The 18,757-nt window shown below is 45.0% G+C and overlaps 1 protein-coding gene across 1 annotated transcript; it reads right to left on the bottom strand.

The window, feature by feature from the left end:
* Positions 1–3,305: 3,305 nt before the first annotated feature.
* Positions 3,306–18,541, bottom strand: LOC128693888 (protein sax-3). The gene is made up of 3 exons (XM_053783752.2): positions 17,920–18,541; positions 16,293–17,822; positions 3,306–9,756 (listed from the first exon to the last, which is right to left on the bottom strand). Exons 1-3 carry the CDS (start codon positions 18,539–18,541, stop codon positions 8,780–8,782), a joined length of 3,129 nt encoding a protein of 1,042 aa, XP_053639727.2. The 3' UTR covers positions 3,306–8,779.
* Between the last annotated feature and the right edge of the window lie 216 nt (positions 18,542–18,757).

The raw sequence follows: 18,757 nt of genomic DNA, 5'->3' as shown, positions 1-18,757 counted from the left end.
AGTAGCTTTAGGTAGATGTCGTTTTGATAAGGACCTGCCTCGTATGGGCCAGTAGGCCTTCTGCAGTGTTCCTACATTCTTATGTTCTTATGTTCTTATGTGAATGGAGACAAATGGTTTTTAATACTTGACATGCTGTTGGAGTATAAACAAAGTCCGGCAGGCCGGACTTGAGTCCTGGAGATGGGAAGTACAGTGCCTGCACTCTGAAGGAGGGGTGTTAATGTTGCAGTTTAAAAACTGTAGTGTAAAGCACCCTTCTGGCAAGACAGTGATGGAGTGAATGATGGTGAAAGTTTTTCTTTTTCGGGCCACCCTGCCTTGGTGGGAATCGGCCAGTGTGTTAATAATATATATATATATATATATATATATATATATATATATATATATATATATATATATATATATATATATATATATATATATATATATATATATATATATATATATATATATATATGTCGTGCCGAATAGGCAGAACTTGCGATCTTGGCTTAAATAGCAACGCTCATCTTGCCATATAGGACAAGTGAAAATTTGTGTATGCAATAATTTCGCCAAAATCATTCTGAACCTAACGAAAAAAATATATTTCACTGTGTTTGTTTAGTGTTAAATAATTGTAAACAAATCTAAAATATATTTTGTTGGGTTAGGCTAAAATAAATTGTTCTTGTTATAATAAGGTTAGGTAAGTTTTCTAAGTTCCTTTTGGTGCAAAATTTTAAATTTTTACATCAACATTAATGAAAAATATATATATTTAAACGTATAAGAGAAAATTTTAGAAAGGAATTAATTTTAAATGAGTTCTTGCTAATTGACCAGTTTTACATATTCGGCACGACATATATATATATATATATATATATATATATATATATATATATATATATATATATATATATATATATATATATATATATATATATATACGTATATATATATGCAATAAGATCACAGTAAACAGGTGATTTCAGAATATGCAAAACAACCACTCTGAAAGAATAAGAAATTCCAAGCGCTTTCGTGACTACTCACATTATCAAGGAACTATAATAATGTGAGTAGTCACGAAAGCGCTTGGAATTTCTTATTCTTTCAGAGTGGTTGTTTTGCATATATATATATATATATATATATATATATATATATATATATATATATATATATATATATATATATATATATATATATATATATATATATATATATATTTCTTCTTTCTTTCAACACAGCGGCCGTATCACACTGAGGCGGGGTGGGCCACTGAGGCGGGGTGGGCCACTGAGGCGGGGTGGGCCACTGAGGCGGGGTGGGCCACTGAGGCGGGGTGGGCCACTGAGGCGGGGTGGGTCACTGAGGCAGGGTGGGCCACTGAGGCAGGGTGGGCCACTGAGGCGGGGTGGGCCACTGAGGCAGGGTGGGTCACTGAGGCAGGGTGGGCCACTGAGGCAGGGTGGGTCACTGAGGCAGGGTGGGCCACTGAGGCAGGGTGGGCCACTGAGGCAGGGTGGGCCACTGAGGCAGGGTGGGTCACTGAGGCAGGGTGGGTCACTGAGGCAGGGTGGGCCACTGAGGCAGGGTGGGGCACTGAGGCGGGGTGGGCCACTGAGGCAGGGTGGGTCACTGAGGCAGGGTGGGCCACTGAGGCAGGGTGGGTCACTGAGGCAGGGTGGGCCACTGAGGCAGGGTGGGCCACTGAGGCAGGGTGGGCCACTGAGGCGGGGTGGGCCACTGAGGCAGGGTGGGCCACTGAGGCAGGGTGGGCCACTGAGGCAGGGTGGGCCACTGAGGCAGGGTGGGCCACTGAGGCAGGGTGGGCCACTGAGGCAGGGTGGGCCACTGAGGCAGGGTGGGCCACTGAGGCAGGGTGGGCCACTGAGGCAGGGTGGGCCACTGAGGCAGGGTGGGCCACTGAGGCAGGGTGGGCCAAAAGGAAAAATGAAAGTTTCTCCTTTTACATTTAGTAATATATACAGGAGAAGGGGTTACTAGCCCCTTGCTCCCGCTATTTTAGTCGCCTCTTACAACACGCATGACTTACGGAGGAAGAATTCTGTTCCACTTCCCCATGGAGATAAGAGGAAATAAACAAGAACAAGAACTAGTAAGAAAAAAGAAGACAACCCAGAGGGGTGTGTATATATATGCTTGTACATGTATGTGTAGTGTGTCCTAAGTGTAAGTAGAAGTAGCAAGACGTACCTGAGACCTTGCATGTTTATGAGACAGAATATATTGACAAAAAACACAAACATGAATACATTGGTACAGTATATCAAAGATTATGAATCTCCTCCAGCTCCTCTGAAGTCGGACGCGAGCCAATTGTGCAGCATGCATTTCCCCTCTGGATGGCCATGCTGAGGCTCTGGAACATGAAAGTGGCTGCCCTTGGGTCCCTGGTGGTGTCGATTAGTCTGGAATCCAGTTCTTTAAGGAAACGTGTGGCATTTTTTCCCCATGATCCCAAGGTCTCTGATCCCTCTGGGAGAAACTGATACTGTTGGCTTATGTCCCTGTACTTGCTGATCTTGTACTCCTCCCTGTGATCAGCAGCTCCTCCCTGTCGCCCCACACTGTGATGGATGTAGGTGTCAGCCAGTGTGGACACACAGGTATAGTCCCACAAACTGTGAGGCCTACCCCCACCCACCCCAATATGGGGTGTAGAGGGGGGGTTGGCATCCTGCTAGCCTTCCCCAGACAATTTAAAATTGGCTGGTGCCTCCACCCTACCACTCTCCGAAAACTTACCCTACTCCTCCTGTTGCTGTCTTGGCAACTGCACAGCTCCTGATGACGCACTGAGAAGTGTGAAAGTACTTGATTTAAAAATTTCTACCCCCGTGGCTTGTCTTGCATTTTAAGATCCACAATTAACGCGCAAATAGAAGTTAGGAGCACACGACGACGTTTGGACCGACTTGGACCACTTTCAAAGTCACACTTTGTAAATGTTGTGACTTTGTAAATGGTCCAAGTCGGACCGAAACGTCGTCGTAAGCTCCTCCTCTGTTCTAATTCCGGGTTATTTGTGTATCGTTCCAGTCACTGTATTGTACGTTTCTTGTTACTGTTAAGATCGCTGTCTGCGATCTTATATATATATATATATATATATATATATATATATATATATATATATATATATATATATATATATATATATATATATATATATATATATATATATATATATAGTGTACATGTACAGAGTATTAAACTTTTGTATAAGGTTTAAAATTAAGTTCAACTGTTTTTTAAAGGTCAGTACTAATAAGGATATATGAAAGACATTCCAGTATAATACGAATATTTAATATAAAAATAATATAGAATATACATATATACATTTGACTAGTGCTAAATAACATGTTGGGACGGTCACGTGACACAACCAGCTGGCACTGTTGGGACGGTCACGTGACACAACCAGCTGGCACTGTTGGGACGGTCACGTGACACAACCAGCTGGCACTGTTGGGACGGTCACGTGACACAACCAGCTGGCACTGTTGGGACGGTCACGTGACACAACCAGCTGGCACTGTTGGGACGGTCACGTGACACAACCAGCTGGCACTGTTGGGACGGTCACGTGACACAACCAGCTGGCACTGTTGGGACGGTCACGTGACACAACCAGCTGGCACTGTTGGGACGGTCACGTGACACAACCAGCTGGCACTGTTGGGACGGTCACGTGACACAACCAGCTGGCACTGTTGGGACGGTCACGTGACACAACCAGCTGGCACTGTTGGGACGGTCACGTGACACAACCAGCTGGCACTGTTGGGACGGTCACGTGACACAACCAGCTGGCACTGTTGGGACGGTCACGTGACACAACCAGCTGGCACTGTTGGGACGGTCACGTGACACAACCAGCTGGCACTGTTGGGACGGTCACGTGACACAACCAGCTGGCACTGTTGGGACGGTCACGTGACACAACCAGCTGGCACTGTTGGGACGGTCACGTGACACAACCAGCTGGCACTGTTGGGACGGTCACGTGACACAACCAGCTGGCACTGTTGGGTCATACTGAAGGAACGTATTGAAGATGGTGTTTTGTTTGTCAGGAAAGTGTGTTGGGCAATGTCACTGCTGTGTGTAAACAGTGTCAGGAGCTAGAGCTTCTGTGTATACGGTGGCGTTCATGGTGTAAGGTAGTGTTTTGTGGGTATTTGTAGGTGTCACTATTTAATGTGTATGCTAGGGTGTATGTTAGTGGTATGTTAGTGGTATGTTGTTAGTGGTATGTTAGTGGTATGTTGTTAGTGGTATGTTAGTGGTATGTTGTTAGTGGTATGTTAGTGGTATGTTGTTAGTGGTATGTTAGTGGTATGTTGTTAGTGGTATGTTAGTGGTATGTTAGTGGTATGTTGTTAGTGGTATGTTAGTGGTATGTTGTTAGTGGTATGTTAGTGGTATGTTGTTAGTGGTATGTTAGTGGTATGTTGTTAGTGGTATGTTAGTGGTATGTTGTTAGTGGTATGTTAGTGGTATGTTAGTGGTATGTTGTTAGTGGTATGTTAGTGGTATGTTAGGGTGTATATTAACAGTATGTTAGGGTGTATGTTCGAGTTGTATCTCTCTTGTAAGAATATTTATCAATCGTATCTCATATGGAAACAGAACCTCCGGAGATTAATAAATGTGTATATTTCGATTTACTTCCGTGATCGTCATCATCTGAGGAGGATCCCAGGACGAGGTCGAAATATACAGATCAATTAATCTTCTGTGTTTTTGCCTCCATGTGGATTATTACTGAGCACGGAGAAGTGTTCATTACACTTTAGTTATTCATAACTAAGGGATTTAGACCGGTTTTGCTAGTGCATTTGTAGATTGTAGGATAATGTTTGGAGGGAATAGTCATGTAAGCTGATTTAGGGTGATATTGCTAATGTTGAATTACTCTGATGTTTCTCAGGTATGGAGAAGAAATATTACTCACTAGGGTGATGCGAAATAGTGTGATGGAGAAGTAAATAGGTTGTAGGGTATTACTAGAGTGAGGGAAAATGTTACTAGAGTGAGGGGATACTAGTGGGATGGGAGCATCATTAGAGTGAGGAGGATATCACCAGGGAGAGAAGGGATAAATAGAAAGAAAGGATATCACTGAGAATAGGGATATCACTATGGTGAGGGATATTACAAAGAGGAGGAAAAATATCTAAAGTAATTTGATACAAGTAGCGTGAGGAGGTATAACTAGGGTGAGAGGGTCTAGTTAGGGTGAAGACGCATTTCTAGGGAGAGAGAGAGTAATAGGGGATTACTAGTGTGATGGTTTAAACCCAGGTTCATGGGGTCTTACTAAGTTAAGGCGTATACCTGGGTTGAGAGTATACCTGGGTTGAGGGTATACCTGGGTTGAGGGTATACCTGGGTTGAGAGTATACCTGGGTTGAGAGTATACCTGGGTTGAGGGTATACCTGGGTTGAGAGTATACCTGGGTTGAGGGTATACCTGGGTTGAGAGTATACCTGGGTTGAGAGTATACCTGGGTTGAGAGTATACCTGGGTTGAGACTATACCTGGGTTGAGAGTATACCTGGGTTGAGGGTATACCTGGGTTGAGAGTATACCTGGGTTGAGAGTATACCTGGGTTGAGAGTACACCTGGGTTGAGAGTATACCTGGGTTGAGAGTATACCTGGGTTGAGAGTATACCTGGGTTGAGAGTACACCTGGGTTGAGAGTATACCTGGGTTGAGAGTATACCTGGGTTGAGAGTATACCTGGGTTGAGAGTACACCTGGGTTGAGAGTATACCTGGGTTGAGAGTATACCTGGGTTCAGAGTATACCTGGGTTGAGAGTACACCTGGGTTGAGAGTATACCTGGGTTGAGAGTATACCTGGGTTGAGAGTACACCTGGGTTGAGAGTATACCTGGGTTGAGAGTATACCTGGGTTGAGAGTATACCTGGGTTGAGGGTATACCTGGGTTGAGAGTATACCTGGGTTGAGAGTATACCTGGGTTGAGAGTACACCTGGGTTGAGAGTATACCTGGGTTGAGAGTATACCTGGGTTGAGAGTATACCTGGGTTGAGGGTATACCTGGGTTGAGAGGTATAACTAATATAAAGGGGAGTGTCTAGGAACAGGTATAAAAAACATGTAAGAAATTACGGATAATCTGTAATCAAAACAACAAAAGTTAATTTTTATTCTTAAGTTCAGCTCCCAGAACTATCACTGTTATTACTCTCACTGTTCTTGTTACTGACACCAGTGGGAAGGTGTTGCTGCCACTGTTATTACTTTCACTGTTCTTGTTACTGACACCAGTGGGAAGGTGTTGCTGTCACTGTTACTACTTTCACTGTTCTTGTTACTGACACCAGTGGGAAGGTGTTGCTGTCACTGTTATTACTTTCACTGTTCTTGTTACTGACACCAGTGGGAAGGTGTTGCTGTCACTGTTACTACTTTCACTGTTCTTGTTACTGACACAAGTGGGAAGGTGTTGCTGTCACTGTTACTACTTTCACTGTTCTTGTTACTGACACCAGTGAGAAGGTGTTGCTGCCACTGTTATTACTTTCACTGTTCTTGTTACTGACACCAGTGGGAAGGTGTTGCTGTCACTGTTACTACTTTCACTGTTCTTGTACTACTGACACCAGTGGGAAGGTGTTGCTGCCACTGTTACTACTTTCACTGTTCTTGTACTGACACCAGTGGGAAGGTGTTGCTGCCACTGTTATTACTTTCACTGTTCTTGTTACTGACACCAGTGGGAAGGTGTTGCTGTCACTGTTATTACTTTCACTGTTCTTGTTACTGACGCCAGTGAGATGCCGTTGCTAATAAGAATTCCTATGGAGTGTTACACAGCCTCACAACTAGGTGAGAACTGCAAAATAACTTGGTTGAGTTGATAAATCTCCGGCATAGTGAAGATATTTTGAAGGGCATCGCAGAATCCGTAGGGGTTAAACAGTGCCTTGGGGAATGGCAGGAAATCCAGTTTGATGCAAGAAAATTTGAGATAATTCCAAATCTTATTAATTGACAGGCAGGTGTATTAGTGCCTCAGCTATGGGGCATCTAATATATTAATCTCGGAAGTACTACATATTGTACGTACTACCGTCAAAGGCACCTTCCATGTCTTGCGTCCAGATGACCTTCACCATCGTCAAGCCACCTGGAATAACACACAGCGTCAAGGCACCTGGAAGAACACACAGCGTCAAGGCACCTGGAAGAACACGCAGCCTCAAGGCACCTGGAAGAACACGCAGCCTCAAGGCACCTGGAAGAACACGCAGCATCAAGGCACCTGGAAGAACACGCAGCATCAAGGCACCTGGAAGAACACGAGCCATCGAGAGGTAACAGCATATCGGTCAGTATTGCTAATGTTTCAAGTAGTGGCTGATGAGTCCAAATTCAGTGTTGTTTATCTGTTAATTGTTCCAGCCATCTTATTATGACTTATTCTTCTTAACTGATTTAGTGTGTTAAATCTGTGTGTTAAATTCTGCAATACCTTACATTAGCATCAACGATAATTTATTAGTAAAAATGGGATCGAAATCAACTAAATATGAATGTATGTATATGGAAAGATTTACAGCTCTCAGTATACATATAGGAGGTTTGCAGCTTACAAACACCTTTATGTATACACTCCTGCACAAACAGGGTGTTGAAAATCTCTTAAAAGTTTCCTTCTGCTTTTCAGCAGTATGAAAAGGTTTGTACTATTGTTTCTGTGAATATATCTCGTGTGAGGAATTGTCAAGAAAGCAACTCATGTGTACGCTGGTGTCCTCCTTCCCTTTGTCATAACTTGGGCTGAAGTGACGGTTTGTACTAGCCTCTTTCAGTGTCCATTGTATGATTGTTTACTCTGGTAAAAGTGAGGAATTAACTAATGCCCATTTTAGAAGACCGGTGGTGTTATAGAGGGCAGGGATTACTGACACCTCTGACACACACCCCAGAGCGTGTCTTACTGGTGGCAGGGATTACTGACACCTCTGACACACACCCCAGAGCGTGTCTTACTGGTGGCAGGGATTACTGACACCTCTGACACCCACCCCAGAGCGTGTCTTACTGGTGGCAGGGATTACTGACACCTCTGACACCCACCCCAGAGCGTGTCTTACTGGTGGCAGGGATTACTGACACCTCTGACACACACCCCAGAGCGTGTCTTACTGGTGGCAGGGATTACTGACACCTCTGACACACACCCCAGAGCGTGTCTTACTGGTGGCAGGGATTACTGACACCTCTGACACACCCCAGAGCGTGTCTTACTGGTGGTGTCTTACTGGTGGTGTATTGGTTCACAAGACGCAGGTGCTGAAAGTCTTCAACAGGACCACCAGATTAGCCAAAATGTGCTACTGCGTAGACCAGTCAACTGCTGGCAGCAACCTGTTCAACCAAGCGGTCAACAATGAAGTTTGACTTTAGGATGGGCTTCAAGAGAACTCTCAAAACCGGTCGCGGATATATCACAGGTTTTGCCATCCTAACTGGAAAGCATAATAGATCGGTTGTCATCGGTTCTCGTGTACACTGCTGAATATGCTTGTTAAGTCTTCTGCTACTGTAACTAAGGTCTGCTGGTCCACCAGTACTGGCTATAGTGCGGATCGGTAAATGTGGTTCTGCTGGACAGGTAGACCTAGTGTGTGCTACTTCGTCGCAAGTTTACCAGGGGAAGATCGAAACTTTTACCAGTCTTGGTCCTCAGATATATTGAAGGCAAGGAAGCCATCCTGTCAACCATCAGGCGTAACTTGTGTGTACACATCGTATGTGTGCTCAGAAGCTGCATCACATGGCTGCTCATACTGCTCAAACCTGCCAATGTTGTCGTATTGGGAACCTGAAGAAGATACTATTCGAGGCCCCTGGTGATCACTGCTGCCAACTGGGTCTCCCTGGTCAAGTGGCGGTGGACAGGTGGGCGGGGGAGGAAGAAATGCTGCCCAGTTGACCTGGACACATGAATCATCACTGTGATGTTTCCAGGGAACGTTGTGGTTCAGGTGAGGTGATGGGGCTCTGATTAACGCTGAGGTGGCATACGGTTCTGTAGTTGTATCACTGAGCCCTGGCACTCGTGGCTCTGCATACTCGTTCACCAGTTGATGTGACTGCAGAAGTCGCGTAGATGACAAGCTAGAATCTTTGTCACTTTCTGAGGGACGCCACGGTTTATTCTCGCCATACATACTAATGGAATTTTGATCTGGGTAGATGGACGGGTCCTGGTAATGGGCAGGTGCATGAGGAGAGTTCGAGAACGATCCTTTTTTATAGAATCGCCTCACGTACAGTAAAGTAACAATGAACACAAGTAACAAGAGGGGAATCAGCACGTAGATCAACCACCCAGGTTGTGTTGTAGCATACCTGACAGATCCACTGTTGTCACTCTCTGTTTTGACTTTATGGATGGTGTGAGCATTATTGGGTCTGGTATCTAACAGGACAGGGACACTAAAGGGCCCAAGACCCGCCCCTGTGAGAGCTGCCACACGCACGGTGTAAAGCCGATCAGGCAGGAGGCTGTGCGCTTCCAGCCAAGGGCTTACCACCGTCTCCGTGATCTGGCTCCCGTTGTGACTGATTATTACCTGGTAACCCACCAGTTTCCCTTGTGCTTCTTCAGTAGTCATACTCGACCACCTGATAAGTACCAAACCTTCCTCAAGCATCGTCACACGCACCTCCCTGGGTGCAGATGATGGAACTGCCAGTGAGAAAAAAGGGTCAAATATTATACAAGCAAAAAGGTCAGAACTGTGGCATATCGACTCCTGAGTCAACATATATCTATATCAGCTGAACTCCTTTAAGAATTTAACTTCTCATAAATTTTTATTGACATATATGTTTATATATATATATATATATATATATATATATATATATATATATATATATATATATATATATATATATATATATATATATATATAAATAAACACTGATCTCTGGCTGAAGGAGACTCGAACCTACGAACCTTAGGACAAGGTACGCAGTGCTTTACCAATCTACCCACACTGGACAATACCTTGGCGTGTAGCATGCGCTACACGTTTGATCCAAGGCAGCCAGCTTTCAGGGAGAAGGCTTACGCCAAGGTATTGTCCAGTGTGGGTAGATTGGTAAAGCACTGCGTACCTTGTCCTAAGGTTCGTAGGTTCGAGTCTCCTTCAGCCAGAGATCAGTGTTTGTGTATATTTCGCATGCTCTCGCGAATTCCTTGCATATATATATATATATATATATATATATATATATATATATATATATATATATATATATATATATATATATATATATATATATATATGTCAATGCACCACACACAAACAAGCGGGTATACACAAAGAAAGATCGCAGACAGTAATATTCGTAACTACTACTGGGGACGGTCCAGATTCCCAGGCAGCACTCCAGCCCACTCAGTAACACAAGTGCCACATAGACTGGGCAGCCTGGTTCACAAGCCATGAAATATGGCTTGTGAACCAGGCTGCCCAGTTGAGAGTTATGCTGTGGCCCTACTGGGCTGAGGTGGATGGTAGACGTTCTGCTACTGAAGTTCATGGTTGTAATGCAGTCTAACTTTGTCATTCAGTCAATGTAGTCGTTCAGTAAGTCACTCAAGTGATTCAGTAAGTCAGTCAAGTTGTTCTGTAAGCCAGTCAAGTCATTCAGTAAGTCAGTCAATTCATTCAGTAAGTCATTCAGCAAGTTTAGTCAAGTGATCCAGAAAAGTCAGTCAAGTCATTCAGTAAGTCAGTCAAGACATTCAGTAAATCAGTCAAGTTGTTCAGTAAGTCAGTCAAGTTATTCGGTAAGCCAGTCAATTCATTCAGTAAGTCATTCAGCAAGTCAGTCAAGTCGATCAGTAAGTCAGTCAATTCATTCAGTAAGTCATTCAGTAAGTCAGTCAGGTGATCCAGTAAGTCAGTCAAGCCATTCAGTAAGTCAGTCAAAACATTCAATAAGTCAGTCAAGTCATTCAGTAAGTCAGTCAAGTCGTTCAATAAGTCAGTCAATTAATTCAGTCAAGTCAATCAGTAAGTCAGTCAAGTAACTCAGTGAGTCAGTCAATTCATTCAGTAAGTCAGTCAATTCATTCAGTAAGTCAGTGAAGTCATTCAGTAAGTCAGTCAAGTCATTCAGTAACTCAAGTCATTTAGTAAGTCAAATCGTTCAAAATGCCAGACAACTCATTCAGTAAGTCAGTCAATTTCTTCAGTCAAGTCATTCACTAAGTCAGTCAATTCATTCAGTCAAGTCATTCAGTAAGTCAGTCAAGTGAGTCATTAAGTCAGTCAAGTCATTCAGTAAGTCAGCCAATTCATTAAGTCATTCAAGTCAGTCAGTCAAGTCATTCAGTAAGTCAGTCAAGTCATTCAGTAAGTCAGTCAACTCATTTAGTAACTCAGTCAAGTCATTCAGTAAGTCAGTGGATGGTGGGGTTGCTGGGGACGGCGGGAGGTCTCCCCAGCTGCTAGGATGGTGGGGTGGTGTTTTTGGGGGTTGCTGGGGACGGGAGGAAGTCTCCCCAGCTGCTAGGATGATGGGGGTGGTGTTGTGGGGGTGGCTGGGGACTGCGGGAGGTCTCCCCAGCTGCTAGGATGGTGGGGTGGTTTTGGGGTGGTTGCTGGGGACGGCGGGAGGTCTCCCCAGCTGCTAGGATGGTGGGGTGGTGTTGGGGTGGTTGCTGGGGACGGCGGGAGGTCTCCCCAGCTGCTAGGATGGTGGGGTGGTTTTGGGGTGGTTGCTGGGGACGGCGGGAGGTCTCCCCAGCTGCTAGGATGGTGGGGTGGTGTTGGGGTGGTTGCTGGGGACGGCGGGAGGTCTCCCCAGCTGCTAGGATGGTGGGGTGGTGTTGGGGTGGTTGCTGGGGACGGCGGGAGGTCTCCCCAGCTGCTAGGATGGTGGGGTGGTGTTGGGGTGGTTGCTGGGGACGGCGGGAGGTCTCCCCAGCTGAACAACAATATGGCTGCCGCTCGAGGAAAAGGCAAGTTTTTGTTACCTTCCTACAAACTGAACTGTGTTAAATTCATCATACGACGTTACATAAAATTGTGTTGCAATTCTTCAATCCTGATATACTCAAATTGTGCCAAATAAACTCGTGCTAAACAACGGTCTACTGTACCCCTAGAACTACACTGGGGAGCCTCATCCTCAGAGAAGATAATAAACGTACCTCAGGGAAAAGTCACGGTTCTCCCCGGAGCTGTTTGAATATTTTCTTCTCCTACCACCCCCTATATTCTATAATCTATGTGAACTTGATTTATACCTGGAGATTACCTGGAGAGAGTTCCGGGGGTCAACGCCCCCGCGGCCCGGTCTGTGACCAGGCCTCCTGGTGGATCAGCGCCTGATCAACCAGGCTGTTGCTGCTGGCTGCACACAAACCAACGTACGAGCCACAGCCCGGCTGATCCGGAACTGACTTTAGGTGCTTGTCCAGTGCCAGCTTGAAGACTGCCAGGGGTCTGTTGGTAATCCCCCTTATGTGTGCTGGGAGGCAGTTGAACAGTCTCGGGCCCCTGACACTTATTGTATGGTCTCTTAACGTGCTAGTGACACCCCTGCTTTTCATTGGGGGGATGGTGCATCGTCTGCCAAGTCTTTTGCTTTCGTAGTGAGTGATTTTCGTGTGCAAGTTCAGTACTAGTCCCTCTAGGATTTTCCAGGTGTATATAATCATGTATCTCTCCCTCCTGCGTTCCAGGGAATACAGGTTTAGGAACCTCAAGCGCTCCCAATAATTGAGGTGTTTTATCTCCGTTATGCGCGCCGTGAAAGTTCTCTGTACATTTTCTAGGTCGGCAATTTCACCTGCCTTGAAAGGTGCTGTTAGTGTGCAGCAATATTCCAGCCTAGATAGAACAAGTGACCTGAAGAGTGTCATCATGGGCTTGGCCTCCCTAGTTTTGAAGGTTCTCATTATCCATCCTGTCATTTTTCTAGCAGATGCGATTGATACAATGTTATGGTCCTTGAAGGTGAGATCCTCCGACATGATCACTCCCAGGTCTTTGACGTTGGTGTTTCGCTCTATTTTGTGGCCAGAATTTGTTTTGTACTCTGATGAAGATTTAATTTCCTCATGTTTACCATATCTGAGTAATTGAAATTTCTCATCGTTGAACTTCATATTGTTTTCTGCAGCCCACTGAAAGATTTGGTTGATGTCTGCCTGGAGCTTTGCAGTGTCTGCAATGGAAGACACTGTCATGCAGATTCGGGTGTCATCTGCAAAGGAAGACACGGTGCTGTGGCTGACATCCTTGTCTATGTCGGATATGAGGATGAGGAACAAGATGGGAGCGAGTACTGTGCCTTGTGGAACAGAGCTTTTCACCGTAGCTGCCTCGGACTTTACTCTGTTGACGACTACTCTCTGTGTTCTGTTAGTGAGGAAATTATAGATCCATCGACCGACTTTTCCTGTTATTCCTTTAGCACGCATTTTGTGCGCTAATTCCTTTAGCACGCATTTTGTGCGCTATTACGCCATGGTCACACTTGTCGAAGGCTTTTGCAAAGTCTGTATATATTACATCTGCATTCTTTTTGTCTTCTAGTGCATTTAGGACCTTGTCGTAGTGATCCAATAGTTGAGACAGACAGGAGCGACCTGTTCTAAACCCATGTTGCCCTGGGTTGTGTAACTGATGGGTTTCTAGATGTATGGTGATCTTGCTTCTTAGGACCCTTTCAAAGATTTTTATGATATGGGTTGTTAGTGCTATTGGTCTGTAGTTCTTTGCTGTTGCTTTACTGCCCCCTTTGTGGAGTGGGGCTATGTCTGTTGTTTTTAGTAACTGTGGGACGACCCCCGTGTCCATGCTCCCTCTCCATAGGATGGAAAAGGCTCGTGATAGGGGCTTCTTGCAGTTCTTGATGAACACAGAGTTCCATGAGTCTGGCCCTGGGGCAGAGTGCATGGGCATGTCATTTATCGCCTGTTCGAATCTATTGGTACAATATATCAAAAATTATGAATCTCCTCCAGCTCCTCAAAAGTCAGATGCAGGCCCAGTATGCAGCAAGCATTTCCCCTCTGGATGGCCACGCTGAGGCGCTGGAACATGAAAGTTGCTGATACTGTTGCTTATGTCTCTGTACTTGCTGATCATGTACTCCTTCCTGTGATCAGCAGCTCCTCCCTGTCACCCAACACTGTGATGGATGTAGGTGTCAGCCAGCATCTACACGCAGGTATAGTCCCATGCTAAGAGCTTGCCATTCTTCCAAGGATAGATGGTGATCCCATCAGGGCATTTTGCTGGGTTGTGAGTGTTGTTGGCTGCCAGTGTTCGGGGCTTTCTCTCGGCTGGGTATCATGGTTTCTCTTTATGATGTCGTTGACTTCATTGTGTCTTGCATGCCAGCCCTTGGGTTTAGAGCAGTTAAGATCATGTAGACCATATTGATCAGTTTGTACATCGCTGCAAATACATGTATATTCTGTGTGAATTGAGGCAGCAAGGCAGAGAGCCACTGCAATACATAGAGACTTGGGTCGAGATTTGTTCCCATTGCCGAAATGGAAATTGTTTGGAGGAATTCCCCCAGAGTGAAGTGCACTCACAGCTTGGAGACAGGCAGTCTACCTGTCTGATGTTACAGCCCTAAGCATGTTGGCAAGAACCTTTTCAGGGATGGGGCCATTCCAGCTTGACTGTAGGCCAGTGCTGCACTAAGTTTTGGTGCTGGAATGGCAAGAGTCTCCCATTTGGTGGAGGCACTGGCATAGCTGGGGTCCTGTATTCCTGCTGAGTCACTGAGGTTGTCCAGAAGAATTTATTTTATTAACTCTTTTGATGATATGGAAGAGGATTGGAAAGCTGGTAGGGCAATCTGGGAGGATCTGCATACTCCCAGCCTCCTAAGCCTGACTAGAAGTGAGGCTTGCAACCACTGTCCATCTTCAAGGGAAACATTCAACACACTCTCTAGCATGGTCTTAAAGAGGGAGTCATATTCCTTGAGTTTCGGACTGCTGATGGCTGGGTAGCATCTCAGGAAGTCAGTTTTGGGATGGACAGGCACCTGGTGAGTAGATAGAATGCATCGTGTGTATCAGAGTCTTTCCTCCTGCCTTTCATCTTCCTGAGGCCCAATGCCATTGATCCGATCCTAGGATCGGATCAATGGCATTGGGCCCAAGAGGAGCACCAAGAAGAGTGCCGTTGGCTGGATCAATGACCTGTGTTCCAGATAAAACAACACTAATATTCTGAATGATCTGTCTTGTGGCAGAAATAATTTCATATTTGGTGAGGGTTGAAAGACAGGCCCAAGCTCTCTCCCAGGTCTTCAGATTTTCTGATGTCTTCAAGGAGAGATTCTGTTGTGCCAGCTAGGGTACCACCATCCAAGAACCAGATATTGAGCTCACTGGAGATCATTTCTGTGACTTCCTTGATGACCAGACAGAATAGAAAGGGAGAGAGAGGGTGCCCATGTTGCATACCCTCAAACAAGTCAATTTCATGGCCCCCAAACAATAGAAGTCATGCTACAACATGATTGTATGAAGGCATAGAGGGAAGGAAAGTGTTTAGAAACTGCTTGGAGAGCAGCATCCCTTCTGACTAAGTTGAAAGCGTTGGCAATGTCCAATTTGATCAAGGCTTTTTCATATGACCAGGTCAAGTCATGAGTGTTCTGAAGTTTGGAACATTTAACAATATCATGAGAAAGGAAGGAATTTACAGAGTCAAAGCCAGGACTAAGATTCATATTAAGGGGGTTGCATATAAGGGATGCTTGAACAAGACGGTGACTGTGAAGGCTAGAAGCAGGATAGACAAGAAGAATCTTAATTCTACACAAAATACCTAAGCTAAAGTTACTGTTTACTTAAGGAAAGGCTAAAAGCATTGCTGAAATTGTCTTACAGAACAGATGATATTTAATACGTGAAAATACAGAGGAACAGATATGATTGGTTTAAATCACAAATCCTGAGGTTGATATTACAAATTTTCTAAAAACCATAATATGAGCGCATTTTAACATATTATTGTAATATATATATATATATATATATATATATATATATATATATATATATATATATATATATATATATATATATATATATATATATATATATATATATATATATATATATATATATATATATATATATATGAATGAAACAGAAAAATAGTTATGATTATATGCATTATTTTATAAACGTTCCAAGAAAATATCTGTATACAAAGGGAGGTAACATACCAGATTCTGGTGTTATAACTGAAAGAGAGTTGGAGGGCGCTCCTTCGACGCTATGCCAAAATGGGACGATGAAGAAAGTGTAGTGAGTGTTGGCACTAAGGTGGTGCAGGAGGTAAGAGGAAGATGAGGTGCCCAGCACAGTGGCCACTTGTACAGTGCCAGTTTTGGTCAGTGAGTATACCAAGACGCCTTCCACAGACTCATCTGTTAGATCCAGGAAGTTCCAGGTAAGCAGTACACTATGAGGGGCGGTGATGGAGGCGTCAGTGAGTGTTATTATGGGTTGAGAGAGGCGACGGCGAGCCTGGCGGATCTGGTCCACTGAGAGACTTGGGTCACGGGGAGGGCGGGTTGTGACCGGGTCTGACCAGGGACTAGGGAATGAAGCCCCGCTGTTGTTGACGGCGCGTACCAAAAAGATGTAAGTGTGTCCAGGAGTGAGGTGACTTACTACACACGACTCCTTCAACATAACAGCATCGGCTACTCTCCATTCATCCCAGCCTTGTCTCCAGTACTCTGCTGTATACCACTGACCTGACTCTCCACCCACCTGAGAATTGGGAAGCCAACTCAGTTGCACCGCTGTTTGATTCACTGCCATAAGTCGTGGCTTGGTGGGAGGTGCAGGCAAGTGCAGTGGTTCACTAACATTAGCATCGTGTTCTACTCGCAATACTGCTGCTTGTTCCACGGTACCAGTGTCTGCTCTGGCGCGACAGGTATAAATCCCCGCATCATCAAGATGAACATTCTTGAGAATGAGCGCCCCGTTGTCTGGGAGGGAGATCCTAGAGCCATCAGTACCCTGAGAGAGTGGACGGGATGGTAGGTGAACAGACGGACGGTACCACCACGAGATGACGGCTTTGGCTGCTTCACTCACTACCTCACAGGAGAAAGTAACAACACTCCCTGGTATCACTGTCTTGTCTTGAGGACCCACACCTACTATGGGTGGTGGATGAGATGGTACTACAACCAATTCTGCCTGCCCGCTTACTCCCCCACCACTGCTTACACCCCAGCAGTGGTAAATGCCACTGTCTTCAGTTGTTGCATGTTCTATGGTGAGAGTGTAACCATCATCAGATATGAAAGTGTAACCCCTCCTCTGTCCAGGGATTAGGAGAGCCGTTCTGTCTAAGGTTGGGAGGCGCCACAGCACAAGAGGCTGGGGTCCTCCCTTTATGTGACACATTATCTGTGCACTTTCACCGACCATCACGTGAACATCCTGTGGCCTCTGTGTCAACTCAGGGGCATTAACAATGGTAAGTGAAGCTTGGGCTGAGGCAATTCCCGCTTCGTTCTCCACTTCACAAGCATAAACACCTGAATCTGCAGTCTCTACCTGTTCCAACACCAGACGTTGGTCATCTATCTTGGCGCGTCCCAGTGGCATTTTCCCATCTAGCCGGCGCCAAGTAACTGAAGGAGTGGGAGAGCCTTGAGTTCGACATGCCAGCTCCACTACAACCCCTGGTGGAACAGTGACATTTGCTGGACGTTCCACAAACCAAGGTGGTACTGAAAATGGAGATAGATTCGTTTGTAAATGTTCATGTTTATGTTACCATTAATATTAAATAAGAAGGAAATCTGAATGGTAAAATGAACAACTTACTCATGACGGTGAGTTGGGAGGGAGTGGATTCTCTAGTGCCTGCAGCATTACGAGCGCGACACACATAAGCTGCGGAGTCGTCTTGGACAGCCTGGCTGATGACTAGGTCTCCACCTTGAGTGATAATGATGCGGCTGGAGTTGGTCACCTGACGGCCATCCCTCAGCCAGGTTAATTCCGGCAGAGGGCTGCCCTTGGGTGGCTTGCAGGGAAAGGATACAAAATCCCCGACTCGGATCTTCACCACAGGCTCCGCCTGGCTTTGAAAGTCATACGCAAGCGTTGCCACAGTCAGTGTAGCATTGTGGGAGCGTGCTGAGCCATAACTATTGGAAGCCACGCACCAGTACGTGCCCGTGTCACTATCTCTCCTAGTTGCAGTGACACGGAGGAAAAAGAGGGAGCCAGTAGGCAGGAGGACACGGTGTGAGCGAGGGTCTTGCGTGGATGTTATTACCTCCTCACCATCACGGAACCACCTGATGCGAGCAGCTCCGGAAGCTGCACAGTTAAGGGTGACAGGGTCATTACGGCGAGCAATTACATTGCTGGGATGCTCCTTGATGACAGGCAACCCTTCTGCAAGACCAAAAAAATATATTAAAGAGGCCAGACATTTCATTAATATTGCTATACACATTTCATATATATATATATATATATATATATATATATATATATATATATATATATATATATATATATATATATATATATATATATATATATATATATATATATATATAAAATCCATCCCAACAGCCAGGTTGCACTGAACATTTCTAAAGTACTCTCACAAGCTAACACTAGAGTCGCCATAACATCCAGCACATCCATA

This window comes from Cherax quadricarinatus, unplaced genomic scaffold (assembly GCF_038502225.1).
Source record: "Cherax quadricarinatus isolate ZL_2023a unplaced genomic scaffold, ASM3850222v1 Contig610, whole genome shotgun sequence".
NCBI lineage: Eukaryota > Metazoa > Arthropoda > Malacostraca > Decapoda > Parastacidae > Cherax > Cherax quadricarinatus.
The sequence above is the reverse complement of the archived record's forward strand: the minus strand, read 5'-3'. Positions and strand labels throughout refer to the sequence as shown.

Coding starts and splice junctions, on each gene's coding strand:
- LOC128693888 (XM_053783752.2), bottom strand. CDS start 18,541: ATGAAATGTCTGGCCTCTTTAATATATTTTTTTGGTCTTGCAGAAGGG. Junction 17,823..17,919: donor CTCCCAACTCACCGTCATGA/GTAAGTTGTTCA, acceptor CTCCATTTTCAG/TACCACCTTGGTTTGTGGAA. Junction 9,757..16,292: donor AGTTATAACACCAGAATCTG/GTATGTTACCTC, acceptor TCTCACTGGCAG/TTCCATCATCTGCACCCAGG.